The 24333-nt window shown below is 55.4% G+C and overlaps 1 protein-coding gene across 1 annotated transcript in view; it reads left to right on the plus strand.

Annotated features, from left to right (window-relative positions):
• Positions 1-24333, plus strand: part of NIBAN2 (niban apoptosis regulator 2) — a 99653-nt gene that overhangs the window by 70087 nt on the left and 5233 nt on the right. Inside the window, exons 3-13 of the mRNA XM_075015371.1 lie at positions 927-1055; positions 1820-1925; positions 4487-4654; positions 12623-12738; positions 15524-15628; positions 18345-18507; positions 19754-19941; positions 20966-21121; positions 22365-22481; positions 23236-23343; positions 23830-23941. Coding sequence (XP_074871472.1) covers positions 927-1055; positions 1820-1925; positions 4487-4654; positions 12623-12738; positions 15524-15628; positions 18345-18507; positions 19754-19941; positions 20966-21121; positions 22365-22481; positions 23236-23343; positions 23830-23941 — 1468 coding nt within the window. The remainder of the gene's footprint in view (positions 1-926; positions 1056-1819; positions 1926-4486; positions 4655-12622; positions 12739-15523; positions 15629-18344; positions 18508-19753; positions 19942-20965; positions 21122-22364; positions 22482-23235; positions 23344-23829; positions 23942-24333) is intronic.

Consider the following 24333-nt stretch of genomic DNA (forward strand, 5'->3'; position numbering starts at 1 on the left):
TCTGGCTTTCACTATATCTCAGTGCTGTGATACTAACCAAAGTGCTGATCCTGAGCTGTACCACGCAAGTTGTACCTTACACTGATGTTCTGCACAATGACCCTGACTTTCATATAAACCCTCACATGATGTCCTTTGTGAACTGGAGCGTGTGGACCTGAATCAGGTTCTTCCTGCAACGCCCTTGCCAGCTGGCAGTGAGGTGTTTGTGGGTCCCACAGGCCAGATCTAAGCTAAGGGAGAAAATCCATGTGGGATACAGAACTCCAGTTACGTGAATTGTGTAGCTGGAGTCGATGTTCCTTACACTGATTTTCTTCACTGTCCCCATAGTGACTGGGGTCCACTGGGGACACCCTCAGCGTTCAGTTTAGTGGGTTCTTACTAGACCTGCTATATCGAACCCTGGAAGATGGACCTTGTAAGTTTCGGCCCCCTGGTAAGTAGAGACAAACCACAGGAACAGTCTTTCATTACACACAGTGCTGTGCATGATAATATGTGATCTGGGTTGGGATCTAGGCGCTATTGTGACACAGATCATTACGCTGAATGTGCTTTTCTGGCGACGGAAGGGGAATATAATGAGTGTGAGGATTTGGAAGTCACGTCCAATGTGGGATGTGTTCATTAGCACTCGCTGTACTCTTCCAGCGCTTAGCCTTGGAGTGTTTCTGCAGGCCAGGAGTTGAAACCTGGGTTCTAATCCTAGCTCTGCCACTGGCCTTCTATGTAAGACTATGTAGTCACTTTCCCTCTACCTCCCTTCCTCTAATAAACAAGGTTCAGGCTTACACAGGGCACAGATGGCTGAGGCCAGATCCTCAGCTAGTGTGTGTGGTTCAGCGCCCCTGAATTTGGTTTCTCTGAAGTACCAGATATTTTCCTTCGCCCTCTGCTCACCATGCTGTCTACCCTCTGGGCAGGTCCCCCTGGAGGATCGCACCATCATCTCGGGGAACTTCTTCCAGTACATCGAGGAAAACAAGAAGTGGCGGAACCGTTTCAGCATCGTGCCGCACAACTACGGCCTGGTGCTGTACGAGAACAAACTGGTGAGAGCCTGGCTGCTTCTCGGCCCCTTCCCTCGCTCTGCTTTGCGGGTGTGGGGAAATGTTTTGTCCAGGAGGCCTGTTCATCCCAGGGAATGTGCCCCTTAAAGCAGTGCTGCTCCTTTCAAGGAGTCTTCAGCAACAGTGATTCAAACAGGTCTTGCTCAGGAATGACACTTAGCCAGCACGTGCTGTGCTTCCGACCACGGCCCTTGTGAATATGGCTGGTGTCTCCAGGAGAGGAATGGACTGAGGTAATAAAGGGAAGCTCTAGAACTTCCTCTCAGCTTCCTTTTGCTGCTGCCCTGGCTGAAGGGCCAGTACCCTGGCTGAACTGAGCGCTGGGATGCTCCCTTGCCGATGGGGAAGGGAGAGCCCCGATGTTGTAGAACGCCATGGAGCCTGCTGACCTCAGGCCTTCATCCCACCTGCCAGCTGGGGACATCCCCAGCAGGAGGCAGTCTCTGGTCCTTCTCCCACAGAAGTGCAGTATGGAAGAAGACTGCTTCCTCCCCCACATTGCAATCCTCCAGCAGCGCTGCAGGCACCTGGTTACCCTTCACACCCATGCGTATCCCACAGCCACAGGAGCTTCCCCACCCCTGCATACCAATGTCACAGACTCTCAGCGATCTGTGTGGAAAAGCCTTAGTGCATCAATCCCTGCCAAGAGCAGGGGTGAGGCGCAAGGCACAGGGGTTTCAGCATCATGGGCTTGTTACAGATCCTGTTCTGAGACTCTCCCACTGATTCTCTTTCCTCCCTAGGCCTATGACAGAGGGATTCAACCTCGAGTAGCCCTCAACAGCGCTGGCTACAAAATCCTCACCTCCCTGGACCAGTATCTGGACCTCGTCAATAGCAGTTTACCGGGTAAGACCACCTTGGGCCTTTTGATGACCTCGTTTCCCAAGTGCTCGGCTCGTTCAGGTGCAAAGGGAGTTGGGATGCCGGAGGACTAGAACAGGGGATGCTTGGCAGCCCTTTCATTATTCCAGGCTGGATTTTGTGTGTGTCCCTTCAGCTGCTCTCCCAGCATGCTCTGCAGCTTCTATAGGACTAGGAGTCAGAGGTGGGCATGGATACATGGGAGCTTGGTCCCCGTTTACCCCTGTTGAGCTCTCCTGGCTTCAGTGTTCTTCACTGGGAGGAACAGGAGAGCTGGAGAGGTGGCTCCAAAGGAAACAGAGAGGAGTGAGGACATCTGGTGCCCCTTGCTGGGTCATGTCAACATCAATACTCCTTTGCATGGCCTGGGGCTCCACTCCTTGAAAGTGCAGTTGGGATTGTTTCTCCAGGGCCCTGTTGTGCTGTGCAAGAAGGAAGCCTGTAATGCAGGCATGAGGAGCTTAGGGCCTTCGGGCCAGATGCAGCCTGCCACTTGCTTTGATCCTGCCCATAAGGCTCGGGGCTCTACCCCGACCCACCAGCGGTGGGGAGCTGGTGCTGGCACCTTCTCCCTCTTGTGGCTGGAGCATCAACACCAACTCCTTGCTGCTGAGGGGAGGGAGCCCTAAGCCTCATGGGATGGATCGAAGCAAGCCATGGGTTGGCATCCAAGCCACAGGCTCTGTGCTGGAATGGTAGCGCAGGGAAGCCATGTTTCCTGTGCTGCTTGTGGTCTCCACCCTGGTGGGGGTTGTACCTCCCTCTGGATGGCATAATGGAGCCATCTGTGCCCCTCTTCCCCCCTCCAGCTGCACGAGGTAGAGGCCCCCATTTACTGCACCCTTCCTCCCACCCAGATCGTGCAACCCCAACCCACACCTGCAGCCCACTCCCCAACTGCCCCCCCCAGAGCCTAGGGGGGCCCCATGAAATCCACTGGCACCAAGCCCCTAAAGAGTTAATTTGGCCTTGGAAGGGAAGCCCTGAGCCTTCTCCCCGCCTTACATGGGGTTGCGGGGTAAGGGGAGCCCTGGCGCCCCAAGTTGCCTGCAAGCAGTGCAGTGAGTGTGTCCGTCTCTCTTTTTTCTGCTGATCAGCTGGGGGACACATCCGTGAGAGATGGGTTGAGGGGGGGCACACATGGTTTTTCTCACTTGCATGTGGCCCCCGACTGATCTTTCTGCGAGTCAGTGGCCCTGGCCCAAAAAAGGTTCCCACCGCTGTGTAGCCTCCGCTCTCCAGAGCCAACCGCTTGATTTCTGGGAAACCATTTCGCTCAGCCAATGAGAAACCCCTCTGGACAAATCTCCTCTGCCCCCTCTTGTTTGCGCAGCAGTGTGAGGCTGGGGCTGGAGGAGATGGAACCAGGGCTCATTTCCAACGGCTCAGGGGCTGCTTTCCAAAAGTTCTCAGTGCAGGTTGGAAACAGAGCGATGCCGCCTGCTCCTCCCCTACGCCCTCGAAATGAGCTGGCTGAGGGGGGCCCAGAGGTGCCCATGCTCTGCCCTCCACTGCACTGTTATCTGCCATCCAGCGGCACACACCAAGGGCCTTCAGCTGCACCTCCCAGCTTCCTGGGGCTGTTCCTTGTGGCCCTGCCGCTCACACTCTGCAGTGGCACTTCCCCTTCTGCCCTGCTCATGCCCTGCTGCTTTGCCAGTGGGGGGCCACCTTCATAGACTCATAGGGCTGGAAGGGACCTCAAGAGGGCGTGGACTCCAGCCCCCTGTTTCAAGCAGGACCAACCCCAACTAAGTCATCCCGACCAGGGCTTTGTCGAGCCGGGACTTAAAAACTTCTAGGGATGGCGATTCCACCACCTCTCTAGGCAGCACATTCCAGTGCTTGCTCAGAGGCTTCTTGAGATCAGGAGGGGCAGCCTGGATCCCTGCCTGGACAGAAGGTGGTAGGGGGGCGGTCTCCAGAGCTAGTTCTAGAGCACGTGTACTTCGGGGCAGTAGTCGGGAACGTCACTGATGTGCGTTCATCTGAGCTCGGGTGGAGAAGCTCTGCCAACACACCGAGGCCGGAGGCCTTGCTGCGATGCTGATGACCAGGTCTGACTCCACGCCAGCCCTAGGACACAAATGTTCCCAGTGACGCGTGGTGCCGGCCCCACGGGTTGTGGCTTCTCGTGCTGGCGGACAGGGCACACGCACCCAGCATGGGGATGTACCCCATGGTGTGAGCAGAGGCGGGAACCACTGCGTCAAGAAGAAATACTCCCTCTTGGATTAAAATGCAGCCTGGCCTGGGCAGGTCTTTGTTGGACAGAGCTGCTCTCGCTCGGTGCTAGCTGAGTCTCAGCTGTGGGTTGAATGACGGTGGGGACCTGCCTTGCCTTGCCCCCGGGGGGATGGGCCTGACTTGAGCCCCTTAGTGGGGCAGTGTAGGAAGCCACTCTGTGGCTGGGCTTTGTGAGCTGCCGCTCTCTGTGGCACCGAGTCGAACACCTTTTTCCCTCGCGTTTGGAACCAGAATGTGGGCCTCCTGCCTGGCCAGTCCCAGCCTCATGCCTCTAAAGGATGATCTTCTCCTTCCCCCAGGGACAGCCTCCAAATCCAGCAGCGCCCCGATCCTCAAGTGCCCCACCCAGTTTCCTCTCATCCTTTGGCACCCCTACTCCCGCCACTACTACTTCTGTGTGATGACCGGGAAGGAGCAGGACAAGTGGCAAGCCGTGTTTCAAGATTGCGTGCGACACTGCAACAATGGTAAGGGCCAGGCTCGCAAACTCCTGCAGAGAGGCTGGCCTTGGATTTCCTCATTCGCCGGCTCTGAGAGGTGTGGACGCGGGTGTGTTACCGGCGACGCGTGCCAGCTCAGACCGTTCCTTCCCAAGGCCAGGCCAGCCTTGAGAAGCAATTCCTGGAGGAAATGCCATCAGGTGGCTCCAGGTTTGCTTGTGCCTCTGCCAAGTCCATGCCAAAGGGGCTTTGCTTAAAAGTAAAACACACTGTGTTTGCTGGATGGCCGTCCTGTGCGTGTACATTCAGTGCTCAGCGCAGGGGGTTCTGGCCCCCAGCTGACCCTCCTGGGTGCTCTTCCAGTCTAAATAAGATAAAATCCTGGGAGATGCATCACGCCTGGGGGCTCTTTCTCATGGTGGTAAAGGCCCTGCCAGCCAAGGATCTCTCTTCCATTGGTTGATGCGCTCTTGCAGCCCCACTGTTGAAAGAATTTTAAATGTGCAGCTGGAACTTACTGGTTGCCTATCACTTCAGCATCTGAGCATCCCCCATGTAAGATGGAGAGCAGTAGCCAAGTCCCTAGTAGGCTCTATGGAGTTGCTGGTCCCTCTTCCTTTTGGGGTAAGGCTTTGCTTTAGGTAAGTTTGGAGAGTGTTGGACACAAGGGGGTTTACCCACAACTACAGATGGAACCAGTCTTTCTGCCCAGTGGCTGCAGTGCCAAGAGACAATGAAAAGGGATGTAAGGGAGAGATCAGGTGAGTCAGTAGATCTGACTCAGGTTACACCTGGAGTCTTTGTTGCAAATGTCCCCAGTGACATTGAGGAGATGCCTTTAAAACCAAAACGATTTCCAAAGGGGGTGAGCTCCTTCCCAAGCGCTCTTGCCTGAGTACCAGTGGCTGGCCTGCGTGTTCTTGGAATCTCCGAGTTGCCCTGTGAGAGCAGGTAGCCTGGGATGTTGCGTTGGCTGAAACGGCTGTTTTTTTACTTGAGGCAGGTGTGCAGAGGGTGGTTCTCTTGGCTCGGGATTTTGCAGAGTCTTTGACAGCCTCATTAGTGGGAATGCACTTAACTTGCAAGCCTGGTCCAAACAGTGACTCTGATAGGGACTTTTTCTTACCCATCTGATCTGCCACTGGGCATGACTGGCTACAAGAAGGTGGATGGGATGGTATTATCCCAGTTCTCGTCTGCTCTGCAGAGTGAACGCAGCTTTGGGAGAGCAGGCTGGCATTGACTCACTTCTGACTGCAGAATCTCACGTGCTTTTTGTGCCAGAAAGGGTCCAGCTTGGCTCCTGGCTCTCAGACTGAGTTTGCAGGACGGGCGGTTGAGAGACACACCCCTCCAACCCCCTCCTTCCCACGTAGCACTTTTGATCTGAAATTGGACACAATGAAAGGTCCAAAATTTGGGTAGCAACAGGTGAGGCCCATAGGTTAGGGATGAAATGCCAGGCAGACATGGGGTGATGAGAGACCCCATTGTTGCCACAGCTCCTCAGTCACCAGAACCAGGGCAGCCTTTTCCGGAAGCTCTGAGTACAGCTTGAGTCAACTGCAAACTACTTCTTTTAAGCCAGCTGCCCTAGGTGACGCCAGAACCCGCTCCCAGCTCTGTTCCATGCTCAGAAAGGAGCTGAACCACGTGGAGTTCTGCACTTCGCTGTCCAGACAAGCAGTCTTTGCCCTACCAGGCGACCTCAAGGTCGGTGGAGGGGATGAGTCAGAGGAGAGAAAGCAGGACTGCTTTGGCCAGCCATTGTCTGGCTCCCAGGCTCTGAGGAGATAACAAAACCTGTGAGGTGCAGATAGGGACTGGCATAGTGAGGAATCTGTTGGGTGACTCGGGGCAGAGGGAGACGCTCCTTCCTTCTCTGCAGAACCTGACCAGCTGGTAAGGGCCTAGATCCCCTGGAGAATCCTGCTGGCCTGCGTTCTGTGGAGTTTCCAATCTCAGAAGGGTTGAGGTGCGGGAGGAGAAAGACGGACGTGCACCGGGGGGCCTGGGTGGTGGTAGGTTGACTCTGAAGTCCTTGACCTGCAGCCCAAGCTGGTTTGGTGCCTCCGCTGGCTCTGTGTTCTTTCCTGGAACCATCCCATATGGGGCTGTGGAGGCTGTGCCAGAGGACAAAGGGGTGCCAGAGCTTGCTCGGGGATTCTGAGCTGGCTGGTTCCTATTGAGTGGCCTCTCCGGCTACTGGAAACCTGCTCCTGTGGCTCGACCTGACATAAAGGCCTCATGCGAGGCTGCTGGCAGGGCTGCCTGTTAGGAGCCCCATGGCTGACACTAACCCCATCGCCAGCCTGCTCTAGTTGTGGTCTGTGATTTAAACACTACAATACACAGGGCTCTCAATAGTCAACTGTGTGTGAACCAGCTAGGACAGCGCCGGTGGGAGGCAAGCTGCTCGTTGGGATTTAATCCCTATTTTCTACCCTGAAGAGGCAATTAAACTCTCAGAGCTCCGTCTTAAAAAGCCACTTGGATGTCCTTCACCCCTCCCCACCTGCAGCTGGCTCCATGCTCTGGCAGAGTGCTGGGCCTTGGTCTTGGGGGGGCGGGGGGAGGAGCTGGTTGGAGGGTTGGTCCATCAGTGGCTGGGAGAACTGGAAAGACCAGCTGAGAATCAGAGCTACTGTGTGATTGAATTAGCTGCTTCCGTAACAGCTCATGTGTCTTTCACGAGCCTGGAAGTGTTTTACAGCCCTGCCATTGAGTCATAAACAGGGATTGGCATCATCTCAGCCCTGCAGCCAGGGTGGACCGTTGATACCAGCCCAGCTGCGGGTCTGGGAGCTGGGGCCACAGGTGGGGATGGGGTGGAGCAGAACTGGGAACAGAGTGGGGCTGCCCCACTTCCTGCCCCCCAAACGTTCCTCCACCTGTGGGCCATGGGTCTGCCATCTGCCAGACCTCCCCACTCAGAACACTGTCAGCTTTCCATGCTCTTAGCTGAGCAAACAGCTTTTCCCAAAGGTGTTGTGGGTTGGACTTTAGCGTGGTAACCCTCACTGGCGGCCCCTTGCACTTACCTGTGATTGCCTGCTGCAAACAGAGTGGCTCCTCCTTCTGCCTCTTGGCTGAGCTGCTCTTTTATGATTTCCATCCCTGGCCCCACTTTCTGTTCTGCCAGGCCCCTGCCAGGCAGAGCTGAGTTTCCACGCAGGCCTGGGCTGTCAGGAGCCTGACTCACCCTCTCTCCATGTTCCCTCCTGGGACCAGGCTGAAACGTGCTGTGCAGAAGCTCTTTAAGCTAAGGCCATCTGTCACACAAACGCTCCCTTCGATGTGCTTTCCTATCTAGTGCCGTTCTCTATGTCCCACCTCACTGACACAGGCCTTCTCCCTTTTCCGTGGCGCATCTGCACCTAGAGCCAGAGGGGAAGGGAAAAGAACCACTCAGGAGCTAGCTGGCTAGGCAGATGCATTGGTGCTCGTTAATTGTGATGCTCTGACGGCTTGTCCCCACCTTACTGTGCCAGTCCCTCCAGGAAGAATTTCCAACCCCAGTGGGCATGGCACTGGGGTGGTGGCTGAGGCGGACAATAGGCCAACCAACCTGGACTGCTTCAAAGACGACGGGCTCAGGGTTCCTCAGAGTGCTTTGAGATTGCCAATGAACGGAGCTAGTCAGCTTGTGTGCTGGACCACGGGCATTTGGACCAGCAGACTTTGGGTCCAGGCTTGGATTTCAAGGCCTTGGACCTACTCTGAATTTACCTGCATTTGTAGGCACTTGAACCTGGTGTTACATCCCTTGGTCCTCATGCACACACACATTGCAAATGATACCAAGCTGGGAGGGGTTGCAACTGCTTTGGAGGATAGGGTCAGAATTCAAAATGATCTGGATAAATTGGAGAAATGGTCTGAGGTAAACAGGATGAAGTTTAATAAGGACAAATGCAAAGTGCTCCACTTGGGAAGGAACAATCAGTGTCACACATACAGAATGAGGAGAGACTGTCTAGGAATGAGTACAGCAGAAAGGGATCTAGGGGTTATAGTGGACCACAAGTTAAATATGAATGAACAGTGTGATGCTGTTGCAAAAAAAAGCAAACGTGATTCTGGGATGCATTAACAGGTGTGTTGTGAACCAGACACGAGAAGTCATTCTCCCGCTCTACTCTGCACTGGTTAGGCCTCAGCTGGAGTATAGCGTCCAGTTCTGGGCCCCGCAGTTCAAGAAGGATGTGGAGAAATTAGAGAGGGTCCAGAAAAGAGCAACAAGAATGATTAAAGGTCTAGAGAATGTGACCTATGAAGAAAGGCTGAAAGAACTGGGCTTGTTTAGTTTGGAAAAGAGAAGATTGAGGGGAGACATGATAGCAGTTTTCAGGTATCTAAAAGGGTGTCATAAGGAGAAGGGAGAAAACTTGTTCTTTTTGGCCTCTGAGGATAGAACAAGAGGCAACGGGCTTAAACTGCAGCAAGGGAGGTTTAGGTTGGACATTAGGAAAAGGTTTCTAACTGTCAGGGTGGTCAAACAGTGGAATAAATTGCCAAGGGAGGTTGTGGAATCTCCATTGCTGGAGATATTTAAGAACAGGTTAGATAGATGTCTATCAGGGATGGTTTAGACAGTACTTGGTCCTGCCATGAGGGCAGGGAGCTGGACTCAATGGCCTCTCGAGATCCCTTCCAGTCCTAGTATTTTATGATTCTATGATCCCGACCTTGCTCTGGCTTTTATACCACTTTTCCTTGATTTAGAGAAACTTGCCAACCAGACACAAAAGCATAACTGGAGAGAGACCAAGCCCCCTAATTAGCAGCTGCTCATGAGAGAGGAACCGTTCCCTATTAGTAAGAATGAGGGGATTTTCTTTCCTTTCATCATTTCGTCCACCGTGGTCTGGGCAGTCGTACTGAGAGAAACAAAACTGGCCCTCTGCAGAGAAGCAGCCGGCAATAAGAGCCAGCTGGACTGTGGGGAGGCGTTACGGGCAAACTCGTCTGTAGAGCAGCTGTTTTCATCAAAAAAAGGCTGATTTGTTGAGACTGACCCCTCAGGAAAAGGGCTGGTTCTGGTGGACCTTCTCTAGTGAAAAAATGGAAGGGAGTCTCTTGAGGTTTTTGAAACGACAAAAAAAAAACAAAAACAGTTTTCTGTTTCAAAATGGCTTTTTGTTCAGAAATAGAAGATAATTTACAGCAACATGAACAGTCTGAATATGAAAGGGGCCAAAGGACGGATTATTTTTTTTTAAAGAAATTGTCGAAGAGAAACCTGATGAATCCCGACTGAGCTTTTCTGGATTTCTTTCATTTGAATATTTATGAGACTTCAACCTTTATCCCGATCTGTGGCAAGGCAGCTTTCAAAAATCTCGTGATTTTGAGACCTTCTTTGGCGCTCGTCAGTACTGACAGACCTCAGGCTGGCAGAAAGGGTCCGTCATATTCCACGTTTACTTGCCCGCAGTTTGCCCCAGGACCCCGTTTGGGAGGGTCCCCTGACCAAGCGACGCTACTACCTGGTGTTTGCACTGCAGTGCCGTTCAGTACTGGCTGGGCTGTCCCTTTCCGCTCTCACGGTGATGAGCCTCTGGCATAAATTTGAATGTGGCATTGTGACCTCTGGGGGCTCAACCAAATCCCAGAGGCACTATGTCAGCACGTGCCAGGTGGCAAAGGGTAGTGTAGGGCTCTGCGCTAGCTCTGAGAGTCAGGAGGTGCCCTTGGTGAGCACTGGGCAGGCTTCCTTTGCTACTCCCCCGACCCCCGGTGTCCCTCAGTAAGCTATTCCACCCTAGGCTCCCAAAGGCAGCTGGAGTAAGACCTGCCTGGAGGCAGGAGCTATGCAATGAACAGGAAGCACTCTTTACCCAGCATAACTCGGGGTAAATTATTAAATTCTGCTTTAAGGCCACTACTTAGACCCCTCCTCTGGACGCACAGGCTCCCTGGCTATACCGATCCTGGTCAGACTGCTGCTCGTGCTATGCTATGCAGTGAGTGGCCAAATGCACACAAAGAAATATCTCTCTCTCTCTCTCTCTCTCTCTCTCTCTCTCTCTCTCTCTCTCTCTCTCTCACACACACACACACACACACACACACACACACACACACACACACACACACACACACACACACACACACACACACACACACAAAAAAATGGCGGGAATTTCAAGGTAATTGGATTGAAATGTGCCTAGAAGATTTAAGGCCAGACAGGACCTGTATAACCCCATTCTCTGCCTTACTGCTGCCCTTGGCTTGCAGGAACCGGGAAACTGACCAGCCCACCAGGGCTGGTCAGTTTCCTGGGCTTTCCCCAGCTGTGGGAGCCTGGTGGGCAGACAGCCACAAAGTGGCTTTGAGTTGTGGCTTCCTTGTATCTATGCAGGATCGTTTTATCCTCTTCTCCATTTCCCTAGCAGCAGTTTCAGGTGTCTTGAGGGTCCTACTACCTGCCCCAGTTCCACACCTGGGCATCTCTAACTTGCACGCGATGCCGGGGGGCAGAGAGGGAAGGAAACTGCATCTCAAGGGTTCCCCAGACCGAGCCAGCTGCAGCATTTAGAGGCTCAGCTCTGCCTGGCAGGGGACTGCAGAGAGCCAGATGGAGTCCCAGTCACACGCTGTGTTCATTCTCCTGCTGTCCCAGTCAGCCAGAAGGGAAGCGCACGCAGTCTGATGCATCAGTCATCTGGCTTCTTTGCTACCCAGAGGTGAACTCTCCCCCGCCAGCCCTGTTTGCCTTTGCCTGGCATTTGTGGTCCAGGCTGCAGATCCCAGAGCTCTGGGGGCAGGGGAGGGTTAATGGGACCCTGTGCTAGGCATGGAATGGTCAATCAGCAGCCGGCTAGACCAGCATGTGCCCGCACCCCCTCCTGTCTCTCACATTCCACAGCTCCGTGGCTTGGTGCTCTGGAAAACTTCATGCCCCCTCCTCCTCCTCCTCCTGTGCGTCTGGGTGTTGCAATGAGTTATGCAAACTAGTTCCCAGAACTCTCTGCCCCCTGCCTGGTATCTCTCAAGCTCGTTAACTCCTCCTCACCCAGGTGAACCTCCCAACTGTTTGCAGACCAGTCCCTGCCTGAACAACTCCTGCAGGTGGGGCTGGTGGCTTCCGGGCAGGGGGCGGGTCATGCAAAAAGCTGGACCCAGCCCCACCCCATAGCATCTAGTTGTCTTCCCTTCCTGTGGTTTACGTGTGGTCTGTGCTGCTGTGAATCATGGCCATGACATCTCAGGCCGCACTAGCAAGCGTTTGGGTCCCCGCCTCCCAGTGCTGGGTTTGGCTGGGGACTGCAGGTTGCCTGTGACTCATCCACACCTCATGCTTTTTTTTTTTTTAAACCACTTTCTCCTTTCCTTGCCTGCCTCCCCACAACTGGTGATTTCCTTCAGCCCTCACTTCCTGTGGCTTGCGTGTCCCTGGGCTCCAGGTGTGCATCTGCCTGGGAGCCAGGGGACAGCTCTCCTGGGGCTGGCTGCATCTAGCTGGGTGGTTAGGAAGTCGTACCTCTAGGAAATCTTTCCGCGGATATCCATGCTCCTTCTGCCTCCCCACCGCCCTCCTGCCACACGGCAGTGGTGTTGCCTGTGTTCTAGCCCTGTGCCTCTTCTCCTGCCACTCAGAGGCAGTATGGGGAGCAGCCACACTTAGACCCAGCTCAGCTACATCCCCAGGCACAGGAGCATTTGGGACCAGGCCCATCTCGATTAGCTTTAAATGGCACTTTTTGTCTCTGAAGGAGCTTTGGATTCGTGGCTGGAGGGGAGAGCTCTCACCAGGGCAGACCCAGCCTGCAGAAGCAGCAGTCACTCTGGGGTGCCCTCAGATGGCTGGCTGTGAGCCCCCCGACACGGCAGCAGTCCTCGTCCCTGTGAGTCGCGGCAGGGGCCGAGAATGTGGAACTACTGTGAAGGGGAAACGCGTAACAGAAGCCGTGAGCTCATCGCAGGGCAATCAGCTGTGGTTTCCTCTCTGCCGCCTCCAAGTGTGACTAACCTCTCTCTCTCCCTCAGGGATCCCAGAGGACTCCAAGCTGGAGGCCCCCGCCTTTACGGACGCCGTGCGCATGTACCGGCAGTCGAAGGAGCAGTACGGCACCTGGGACATGCTTTGTGGCAACGAGGTCCAGGTGAGGGCGAGAGTTGTTCCCTGCCTGGAGCTGTGAGGTTGGAGTGACCCACAAGGCCCCCAGCCAGAACGGGGATGGTTCGGCACCTCGGAACCAGCCTCCTGCATGGATTCATTGGGATTACCCCTAGCGGGGGACTACAGGGAATTGAGCAGGTCTCCGTGCGGTGGTTAGAGGCTCCAAAGCCGGGGGCTTGGCGGAATTACCGGGCTTGTCCCATCCAATGTCCCCCACTAGCGGACAAACCTTTTGGCCTGGCAGGGGCATGGCACAAGCACGCTGTGTAAGTAGCAGCTGAGTGCCACTGCTGAGCGGGTCTTACTCCAGCTTCCAACACTCGTCCCTTCTCCCCCTCTGCCTGGTCCGGCAGCATGGTGGGCGGGCAACGCTGCACCCTGACCTCCCTTTCTCCCTGCTGGGCTGAGAGCTGGGCAGTGCCCTCTTGCAGAGATGGGAGGGACGAAGGAATTTCACTAGAGAGCTGCCGTGGCAAGGTGTCCGCTGGCTGGGGAGCTCCGGGAGGACCCTGAATACCCTCACGTGCCCTGCCCCGCAAAGAGGGCTGCATTTTGGGGTACCAGGAACCCCCAAAGGGAGGAAATGCCTGGAGGCTTTAGCTACCTTTTAAACCATGATCTCCCAGCCGTGCCTAGGAAGAGCGCGCGATGCCCAGTGAGGCTGTTATCCTGATGGGGGAGTTTACCATGTATGCCCTTACCGTACCCAGCTCAGGTGCTGCATCAGATGCATGGTGAAGACCTACCTTTGACCATCCCCTGGGCTAGGGCTGGCACGGAGGGCAAACTTGAGGCAGGCGAGCTAAGGCTGTGATTGGCACCCTGAATGCTCCTGCATCCCCCTCTCCCTCTCTGTCGCCTAGCAAGTAGGTACCCCCCGGGCTGGCCTGTGCTAGGCGACTGAGAAAGAGGCAGGTGCCTTGGTGAAAGCCATTTCTAACACGCACCCCTCCCAGGGCATTCCGCCGGGTCAGGCTGCTCTGCAGGGATCCCAGCACTGGGGTTACAGCTCCGGGAGAGCCAGGGTTAATGTGAGGGGAAATCTCCTCTCCGGGCTCCCCACCCTCCCAGGAGGTCTGGTGGCATCCCCCCGGGGGTGCGGGCGGAGGGGGCTAGAGTCCTCTGGGGGACGGGGTGGGGTGCAACGCACTAGAATGTGGGATGGCAAAACCGTAGCTCAGGTGTCAAGGACGTGGCTTTACTGCCTTGCAGGAGCCATTGGAATGTGATGCCCTTGGCAGGTTGAAAGCAGCCATTGGGCGGAGTGCTGAAATCCCACACGTGAGCAGTTCTGAGGCCTCCACTGCACCGGGGGGCAGGGGATGGGCGGGTTGACTCTTGGGTTTTGGAACCAGCTGGGCGGAAGGTGGCCAAGAGAGCAGGAGACTGAACGGTGAGGAACCGGGCAGAGGAGGCAGGGAGGCTGGAGGGGCCTCAGCCTAGCGGGGACTGTCACTGATTCTGGGGGGGGCCTACCCCAAGTGCAGTGGGGCTGGACTCGCTGGGAGGTACTGCAGTGGAACCGAGGCGGCGGGGCTAAGGGACATGCATGTTTAATGGCTGCTGTGGCCACCAAGGTCAGGCTAGCCTGCGCCCTGACTCGCATTCACTGGGGACAGGTGCCGTGAGCTGGAGCACTTCCCTCGGTGCTCGCTGCGTTTGGTTCTTAGCTTCTTGTGCCCACATCCTTCATGAGCTCACCACCACAGCCGGCCCCTGCCACGGGAAACTGGCTCCGTCCTTGCGGGTGGAACCGTCAGCCGATACTTCCAGTGAGGCCTGCTCAGCAGACCGGCTGCCTCCCTGGGATGGTGGAACAATGCCTGGTGTCTCACGCTAAGCTCTCACTTCAGCAGCGCAGCGTGTCCTTCCTGGGCCACAAAAGACCCTTGAGCTGCTTCCTCATTGCACGTCTCTTCCAGAACCCGTCCCTGGTGCTCCGTTGGGGCAAATGGCCCAGCTGCCACTAAGGCCTCAGAAAAAGATTGGTGGCACAGAAGTCTCGTTTCACTAGAAAACGAGCTGTGGGGAGTGCTGGCTTCCCTGAGCGACCTCAGAGCTACCGCGCCTCAGAACCGCTGGAGGGAGGCCGTTCGTGTGTGCCCGGGAGGGACTGGTTCATGCCAGGAGACCTCATGGTGGGCTTTGATCTAGATCAATGAGAGGCAACCTAGGTTAGCGACAGGGAGGTATGAGTGCCCCTCCTTCATCTCCGTGGGCTGCAAGATTGTGGGGGCCAAGATGGTCTCCTGGGCTAGGGTAGTGTTGCTAACTGCACTTGCATACCTAGAACGTGTGGGGCATGTCGATTGGACTGGAGCAGCTCTTCGATCCATGTTGTGTGCCGTTAGCACATCCCTCACTGCCCAGGCCTGTGCTTTAAGGGCATGTCATTTTCATAGAGCCAGGAGGGGGGTAAGAAAACTACATGCACAGAAACCAGCCGGAGTCTGGCAACCCTGCCCAGGGCAACAGTGAGCAAAAGGACTCGTTGGCCGCGCATAGAACCCTGCTGGGCTGGGGGTCCACAAGTACCACAGCCTTGAATGGAAGTGTAAGGTGCACGGGGCGGGTGTCAGAGCAGCATGCAATGGGGGTGGCGAAGGAGACAACTCCTGGCCAGGGGTGTGATGGTTCTGCAGAAGAAAGGGGAGTGTGTGAGGAAGAAGGGGGAGATGTCGGGAGAGCGGAGAGCCCAGCCGGTGGAAGGACCACTAACAGGCATGTAAGAGCTAGTCACTAACAGCTTCTTCCTTCTGCTCCTCTAGATCTTGTGCAATCTGGTGATGGAGGAACTGGTCCCAGAACTGAAAAACATGATTGCCCCCAAGCTGAAGGGCAAGGCCCAGGAGAGGCAGAGACTCTGGATACAGGTGAGGGGAGCGGGGTGGGTGGGGGGAGTAGTGGTAATAGGCCAGGGTCCTACAAGGACAGTGTGAGGCTTGTGCTGTGGTGCTGTGTGGATAACAAAGAGCCTGTCACTGGCTGTGTGGACAACAAGGAGTCCTGTGGCACCTCAGAGACTAACTCGTTTATTTGGCCATAAGCTTTGGTGGCCTGGGCCCTACTTCATCAAATGCCTCTGGCCAAGTGAATTCCAGCCCCTGAAAGCTTTTGCCCAAGTAAGTGTGCTGGTCTCTGAGGCAAACACCAGAACCCCTTGTTTTTGCTGAAACAGCCTAGCAGGGCTACCACCCTGTTCCTCTAGGGCTGACTCTACCCAGAAATTCGTGCTGGCTGCTGGGGAACCCAGGATTGGATTGTGACACTTTTGGAATGAGCCCTGTGCCTTGGGTGTGGTGACTTGACTCTGTTTCCTGCTGGCTGGTTTGAGTCGGTCACCTCCCCCCATCCACCCCCTCCTCCCTGGGGCAGGAAGACCAGCTGTCTGTATTCTTGGCTGCTGATTTTATCAAGCTCCCTGTTATAGGTGTAAACAGCCTATTTCTCAAGCTCCCACTTACCTTATGTTGCTTGCGTGCTCATCCATGACATGCGGATTCTGTGGGGCTGGCTGTTCCTTCTGGGGAGGGAAGGACACCCAGCAAACACCAACCCACAGCTCAACCAGCCGTGTGGCTCGTCCCAGCTATATTTAGCAAACCATTTTTAGACCAATTCAGGCTAAATCTGGCCTGAACGTGTGGTTTTACAAAAGCAAGCTTGTTATAAAACCTTTTAGAACAGTAGCCCTGTTTCCATGAGACATGCTACAAAATTCCCCTTGAAACCTCCTTTAAACTGAGAAACAGTGCCCCTTAGCCTTCGCCACCCTGACACTGCAGCCCTGGGCTAATGCAGGAGGGGGATGGGAAACAGTCAGTCTCTGGGGCCACGCTGAAGCCTGCAAATTGCCAGCGCAAATGCTGATGAGCAAATTGGGTTCTTACTTAATTTTAATAATTCAGGTTGGAGATGGGGCTTGTCCTGCTCCTGTGAAAGGGCTGGAGGATGAGGCAGCTCCAAGGGAAGAGGGGTGGCCTTGCTTATTAAGGTGTTGGTGTGGTACACAGGAGGCCTACGTTCAAATCTGCCTCCACTACAAACAGCTGGTATGAAGTTTGGCCCTCATGACTTGCCCAAAATGAGCAATTTGGGGTGCACAACTGTAGAAGGGGCCTAACTTCCAGGAAGTGCTGAGTATGTCCTCCTGATGGAGATAAATGTCCCATTCTGCTCGACCTCAGCAGCACCACGTCCAGCTCTGGGTGCTGCACTTCAGGGAAGCTGAGGACATGTTGGAGAGTCCAGAGGAGACCAACAGAAATGACTGGAGGCTTCAAAAACCTCAACCTGTGAAGAGTAAAAACAAACCTGGGCATGTTTGGTCTTCAGAAAAGAAGACCAGGGTGGAGATGAGCCTTCAAATTTGTTAAGGGCTCTGTGAAAAGGACAAGGATCACGTCTCCTTTTCCACAGACGGCAGGACAAGAAATAATGGGATTAATCTGCAGCAAGAGCGATTTTAGATGAGATGTTAGGGAGAGCTTTCTTCCTGTACGGACACAGCAAAACCCACCTAAGCAAACCCACCCTAACCCAGTAACCTCTTAAAGACTAACAATTTTATTTATTAGGTAATGAGCTTTCATGGGCAAGACCTACTTTATCAGCTGAAGATCGGTATAATTGGTCGTCTTTAAGGTGCTACAGGACTGCTTGGTTTTGGTTTTGTTCTTGTGGGGTTTTTTTGTGAAGCTACAGACTAACATCGCTCCCTGTCTGAGCCTGTGTACCTGTGAGGACAGTTCAGCTCTGGAACAAGCTTTCAGGGTAGGTTGTGGAATCCCTGTCACTGGAGGTTGTTAAGGACAGGCTGGATGAACACACTTGTCAGGGAGGGTGTTAGTGGGCCATGTCCTGCTTCAGTGCAGGGAGTTGGACTTGATGGCCTCTCTAAGTCCCTTCCAGGCCAACGTTTCTAAGATTCTTCGTGACCAGAGGCACAAAATAGCAGCATGACAAAATTCCAGGCAGAAGACACCTCCAAGCACAATAATAAATAACTTGTCTGTAGAGTAACACTGTGGAGTCAAAAATATATATTTATAAAGCAACCCAAGGTACGTGAACCTTGAGCTACAGTCCTAGATTGCTCCCGCACTGAGAGCTGCCGGCAGGGATCGTGAGATAGTCCCACCGCTCGAGTGCAATGGTGTACAGCAGGTGTCTGCCTGGATTCCAGTGCCGGAGCAGAGCCAGAATAAACTATCACAAGCCTACAGCAGAAAAGAGACAAATATTTCACGTCAGCAGTTTTTAAACAGAGAAACAGATGGGTCAGTGGAATAAACGAAGAGCTGGTTTGGAGTCTTGCTGATGCAAGGAAGAAGTGAATGAGACGATGTATTAACCTGCCATTGTGTTCAGACGAGACCTGACAGGCAGATCCTTGTTAAGTGATCTAATTGCATCTGCAGACGCAGTTCCATGTATTGTCAGGCATTTCTACAGGTCCATGGTTGGGGAGCATTCAGTCCCAGGGGTTGCAGAATGAGATTGGGAAGTGTCCCAGGCTCAGTGAGGTCAGATGGCAGCAACGCCCCTTGAGATCAGGATACTGAAGATGCTGTTTCTCTTTACTTCTAGATCTCGGATGCTGTCTACAGGCTCGTCTATGACCAGATAAAGACGCATTATGATGACATGGTGACCAAATGCACGCTGGAGCGTCCCAGAATGGAGAGCACCATCCGCACGGACATGGACCAGATCATCACGTCAAAGGAACACTTAGCAAGCAAAATCCGAGGTAGGAAATATACTGCCCCTTGGCGGCTGTTTGCACAGCAAAAAACCAGTACATCCATGGTATGCATTGCATGTCAGAGCCCAGATCTGCAGACTAGGGCTCATGCCACAGCACTACAAATAGTCGTGTAGACATTCAGGCTTGGGGTATGGTGCCTGAGGAGCAGTAGGGTTTTCTGAGCCTGAACGTCTACAGCCAGCAATTGAGTCGGATTAGCCAAAGATCCCGACGTTCAGAACTGCAGCGCTTTTCTCGGGCTGGGAGCGCGAAAACTGGCCCCAATGCTAAGAACTCAAGTGTTGGAGAGGTCCTCTAGTTCACGGCATGCTAGGGCGAGCCCCCTCCCCTTGTTTTCAGGCACCTTCCCATATTGCTTTGGTTCATCTCTAAGGGGGATCACCCATCCCTTAAATACAGCAAAGCGTATTGAAACCAGTAAGTATGAAACAGGTTTATGCGAATTGCATCGTGTATCTCAGAGCAATAGAAATGTACACGTGGGGGGAATACATGGTAGACTCAGGGAAATGGTGTTTCCCTAGAACCTCCCTTCAAACAAAGTGGTGTCCCTTATTTCCCTCTGTCAGAGGTGGTGACCACACGTAGCCCCTTTGCTCCCAAAGGGTGCCGGGTGTTACAAATGGAGGGCACGGCACTGTAGGTGGAACGTGCCTTCTGCCGGCACACAGCAGTGGTGGGCAGGCAGCAGAGCACACCTCGCGCCCATGGCAGTGCAGGGCCGGGCCGGAGGGCAGCGGAACATGGCTACTCAGCCGAGGATTGGGCCGGAGCTCTGAGACAAGCTCTTCTGTTTGTAGAAAGTCCCGTAATGTCGGGAGGTCACACGAGAGCCGAGAATGGGGTCAGAACTAACGCTACTGAATTGCCAGTAGCACTGTCTGCACCTCCACACGTCTGTCTTAGAGGACTGCCCTTTGAGCGCTGCCTAGTGTAGCAGACAGAGGGGCCGTGACTCCATGCTGATCTGATGTGGCGTGGGAAGAGACTTCCTGGGTCTTCTAGTCTGGTCCCCTGCTGTGGCAGGCAACTCTGTCATCCCATTTATAAATTTACTCCGCTCCACCCCGGCCCTTTGGCCTCCACCTGGACGGGCAGAGCAGAGCGACTCCTGTCCTTCTGGGGTGTTGTCCAGGAGCTGGAGCACCATGCTGGGTTTCCAGGTGCTCCAAAGCTGAGCAGCAGAGGTAGGCAGAGTTCATTGTACAGCTGTCTCTTCCCTGCCCAGCCTTTGTACTCCCCAAAGCGGAGGTCTGTGTCCGGAACCACGTGCAGCCCTATATCCCTTCCATCCTGGAGGCGCTGATGACCCCCACCAGCCAGGGTTTTGCCGAGGTCCGGGAAGTGTTCTTCAAGGAGGTCACCGACATGAACATGAACATAATCAACGAGAGCGGGATGGAGAACTTGGGAGAGGTAAGGCCCTGGGAAGAGGCTCCACAGGTTCCAGGGTGCTGGCCCAGCAGGATGGGCTGCGGAGCCAGGGGAAGGGGCTGTGTAGCTGCTGCAGGTGGCCCCCATCGATGGAAAGCAGTGCGCTGTGTGAATGGCTTGAATTCCAAGGGACTGTCAGCCTTGTAGGGGCCCAGGGAAAGCCCAGCCGTGGAGGGGGTGCAGCTTCCTCACCCAGCTGTCCTGAGTAAGGCTGGAGCTGAATGATGAGACCAGACCTGTGGCCACCCCCCAGTCTGCTCACTTCTGAGCTGGAAGGCCTATGCTCCCCTCTTAGCTGGCAGCCACAGGCCGCAGGTTGTGTCCATAGATCCCTTTGGTCTTCTGGCAGAAGTTGGAATGATCGATCCACTTCAGGTGGGAACTGAATTCCTCGCTCTCTTCCCGTGCCCGGGGCACTAGTCAGTCTAACAAAATCCAGAGCATCCAACTTCACCTGAATATGGAAATGTGGGGTCACCCAGTATGCAGCTGGGTCCCTCTGTATCCAGCCAGAACAGCCCCAGATGCTCATCTGCCTGCCTCTCACTCTGCCCAAGACTTGAGTGCTTGGCCTTGATTCTGTGACCTGAGGCAGGTGATCCCCTAGCACCAGGCTCGCTGACGTCTGTGTGCAGCCTGGAGGTGCAGGGACACAAGGGCACTGGGGAAGGCTCTTTGTGACCCAGATTGCAAGGAAGTAGTTGAGGAAGGATTCTGATTTCTGGGCTCCATGTCCTCTGCCCCTGTGTCTGGTCTCATGCCACGCCGCAGCAGGCCTGGGGGTGGTGTTCGCTGTGGGATGAGCGCTGTGCAGCCACCCAGCAGAGATTGGCAGAGCGCCCACAGCCACCCACAGTGGGCAGTGTGTGTTTCTGCCGGTGGTGCACAACCACACATGCCTCGGTGCACATAACAAAATTTATTCTGCCCACAGATGCAAAATATTAGCAAGAACGCTGCCTGGGGGCTCTTGGTACAGCCAATGATTTGTCTCCTTGCTCCTCAGTACATGGAGAAGCTGTCCCAGCTGGCCTTCCACCCTGTCAAGATGCAGTCCTGCTACGAGAAGATGGACCAGCTGAAGCTGGAGGGACTTCAGCAGAGATTTGATGTCTCCAGCGCCTCCGTGTTCAAGCAGAGAGCCCAGATCCTCATGAGGCAGGTAGGGTGTTAATAGCCAAAGTAAGGTGGTGACCAGCCCTCACGCGCGCTGCCCAGAGGGGAGCCAGTCCTGGCCTCTTCACCAGGGTCTGTGGGGCAGGGGTTTGGGTGGGTTGCCCTGACTAGGAAGTCAGTCCCTCTTCGAACCTGCCTCCCAGCGTCCTTCCGTGGTTGTGGGGCTGGACAGGAGTGTCGAGCTGCGTGGGTGCCCCCTACTGGAGTGTGGTGGGCTTCGGTCTGCGCCCACCACTTCATCTGAAAGAGCCACGTTGTTAAGCTAACAGATGGGCTGCATGTGAACATGGCAAAGCCCTGAGGGTGGGACCATCACTGGTGCAACCCCTTCATTTTACCCCCAGTGCCACACTGCCTGCAGTGCTGCCTGCATCCTGGCACACGTGCAGCCTGGCTGGTGCCTGTGTTCCTTGTAAACGATTGACCCCACGTGGCGCGAGTGTGCATTGGGCCCCATGGAGAATTCGGTGTCCCACTGGGAGGGAACGTCTGTGTCTGAGCAACTTCCTGGCGATGGAGGGACCTTGTCTGCGTCCGACGCTGCTGCGCTGGTGTCAGGGTGGGTGGCCAGGCCCTGGCTGTGCAGATCCAGTGCTCTTTTACCCCTTACTCTGAGCAGTCTCCCACTGCAGTGGTCTAAATGCGGCGGTGGTGGGAGAGGGCGAAGGCAGCCAGCCTCAGCCGCCTGTGAGCCGGTGGAAGATTTCACCCGGTCTTCTGGCACCGGCGGAGAACTGGGAGATGGTCCATGACTGTAGCAGCCCCCCTCCCCTATCGCGTCCATCTCAGACAGCACAAACAACGAGAAGTCCTGTGGCACCTTGAAGACAAACAGATTTATTGAGGCATCAGCTTTCGTGGGCACAGACCTGCTTCGTCAGACGCATCCCACGCTGCCTGGCACGGCTGATGTGGGACCCTGAGACCGACCTAACGGGGAGGAGGAGTTTGCGTCCCAGGCACCACTGCAGCCCTGTGTTCTGGGAACGTGCTGCTAGTGCCCTCTAGTGGTGGGAAAGAAAACATCTTTATGTAGATTAACTTGGCGCTGTTCATCAACCTGGGGCAGGTTGAGGCATAGAAGAGGTGCACCTGGGACCCATCTCCGTGGGGCGGGGCCATACCTGCTCCGCTCAGCCCTTCATGGGTGTCCTGAAGCAGCCAGCCTAAGGTGCCCTGGACTCTTGGCCACCACTTGGGACATCATCTGGGAGTGTTTCTCGTTGCAGCAAATGGACGATGCCGTTCACACGTTCGGGACGCTCCTCCACCAGGAGCTGGGGAAGATGCTGGGCAAGGAGGAGCTGTGCAAGTCAATCCAGCGGATCCTCGAGCGGGTGCTCAAGGTGAGGCAGCCTGCAGAGCAGCTGTGCGCCCCCAGCTCAGCTGGAGCGCGAAGGTGCTTGGCCTTGTCACGTGCCTGGGCTGTACCATAAGACCTGGGGATGCTAGACAGGGGTGTGCTCTGTGCTGCCAGGGGCGGGGAAGGCAGGACTGAGACTCAGTGTAGAATGGTACTGGGCAGTTGGGACTTTCTGCGGCCAAGTGATACGTCAGCAGGTATCTCGCTCGTTCCTAGGCTCTGGTGCAGACCAGGGACCCCACCATGCTGGGCGTAACCTAGTAACCAGCCCACCTGCCCCTGAAGAGCTCACACTCCCAATTGACAGGGGCAACTTGCCCATAGCAGATCAGTGCCAGGAATAGAGCGCGAGTCATCAGAATCTGTCCGGTGCTGGTCCCCAGACCATGCTGCCGCCTGTGCCTGGGGGCTGGGGGTACATCTGGTGCCCGGTCCCCAGACCATGCTGCCACCTGTGCCTGGGGGCTGGGGGTACATCTGGTGCCCGGTCCCCAGACCATGCTGCCGCCTGTGCCTGGGGGCTGGGGGTACATCTGGTGCCCGGTCCCCAGACCATGCTGCCGCCTGTGCCTGGGTGTGGGGGGGCTACTTTGGGACCAGAAAGTGCTTGTGTCAGTCCCCTGTGGAAAGGGTTGTGAGGTAAAATGGCAGGAGAGCTGCAAGTTGCCCGCTCCCCTCCTGTGACAAGCTGGGGGCTTGTTAACCAGCTTTGTCTCCCTCTCCCCCTCATCCCGCAGAAGTACGACTACGACAGCAGCACCGTGCGGAAGAAGTTCTTCAGGGAAGCCCTGCTCCAGATCACCATCCCCTTCCTGCTGAAGAAGCTGGCACCCACCTGCAAAGGGGTAAGAGCCCAAAGGTGGCACCTTTTGCCTCGCTGGGTCTGCAGGCTCTGTGCCTGCGTCACCATGAATGGGACGCCATCCCGGCCCACAGCTCTAGAGTGTGAGCCTCCTCATTTATACCCGTGCCCCTTCACACCCCTCCAGCAGTGTTAGGGAGCCTTGAGGTAAGATCCTGGTGCTTGGCGTGGCCAGTGGTGCAGAATGACCTTGGTGCACTTGAGAAATCGGGCCCAGTGAATGGCCAAAGACTTAGTCAGAGGCACTCTTGGTAATGTCCTGGTGGTGACACTCCTGAGCCTGCTCGGTGTGTAACTCCCCTGGATAGGTGGCCCACAGCAGGTGGTACGCATGGCTGTAGTGCCCAGGCCCCGTGGGAAGAGTAGCGCCCTGCCTCTCAAAGGCATGTCATAGCTGGAATCCCCAAGGCAGGTAGGCAGCTGCGGGTTCTCTGCCCGCTGCATGAAAGCCACTTTCTCCTTCTGGCAGGAGTTACCCAAGTTCCAGGAACTGATCTTCGAGGACTTTGACAAATTCATCCTGGTGGAGAACACGTACGAGGAGGTTGTGCTGCAGTCGGTCATGAAGGACATCATGCAGGGTGAGAGGGCTGCCCGCGTGTGGGGGGGAAGCGGGGGTGCAGGCTCAGCCCCTCCCCCTGTTGGGGAGACCTATGTGACGCTGGCTGAGCCACCAGCTTGGAAAGTCCTAGGGGCTGTAACGCTGCAGTGTCTGGGCTGCAGCAGGAGGCAGCAAACACTGAGCCAGCCCTCCATGGGCGAGCAGCAGAGGGGTGGCGCTGCTGCTAATGGGGCGCGCTCCCCGCTTGCCATGGGGCGTCTCGGGACGTTATGGCGATGGGAGCCATCTGGTGGTGGCCCCTAGGGCGCCTTGTCCTGCTGCGCCTGGCTCCAGACTCACAGTCTGTGACGGTGGGAGGGTCTGTGTGCACTCTGTCACCAGCCACCTCCCTCCCCATGTCTCTGTTCTGTG

Source organism: Carettochelys insculpta, chromosome 21 (assembly GCF_033958435.1).
Source record: "Carettochelys insculpta isolate YL-2023 chromosome 21, ASM3395843v1, whole genome shotgun sequence".
NCBI classification, from domain to species: domain Eukaryota; kingdom Metazoa; phylum Chordata; order Testudines; family Carettochelyidae; genus Carettochelys; species Carettochelys insculpta.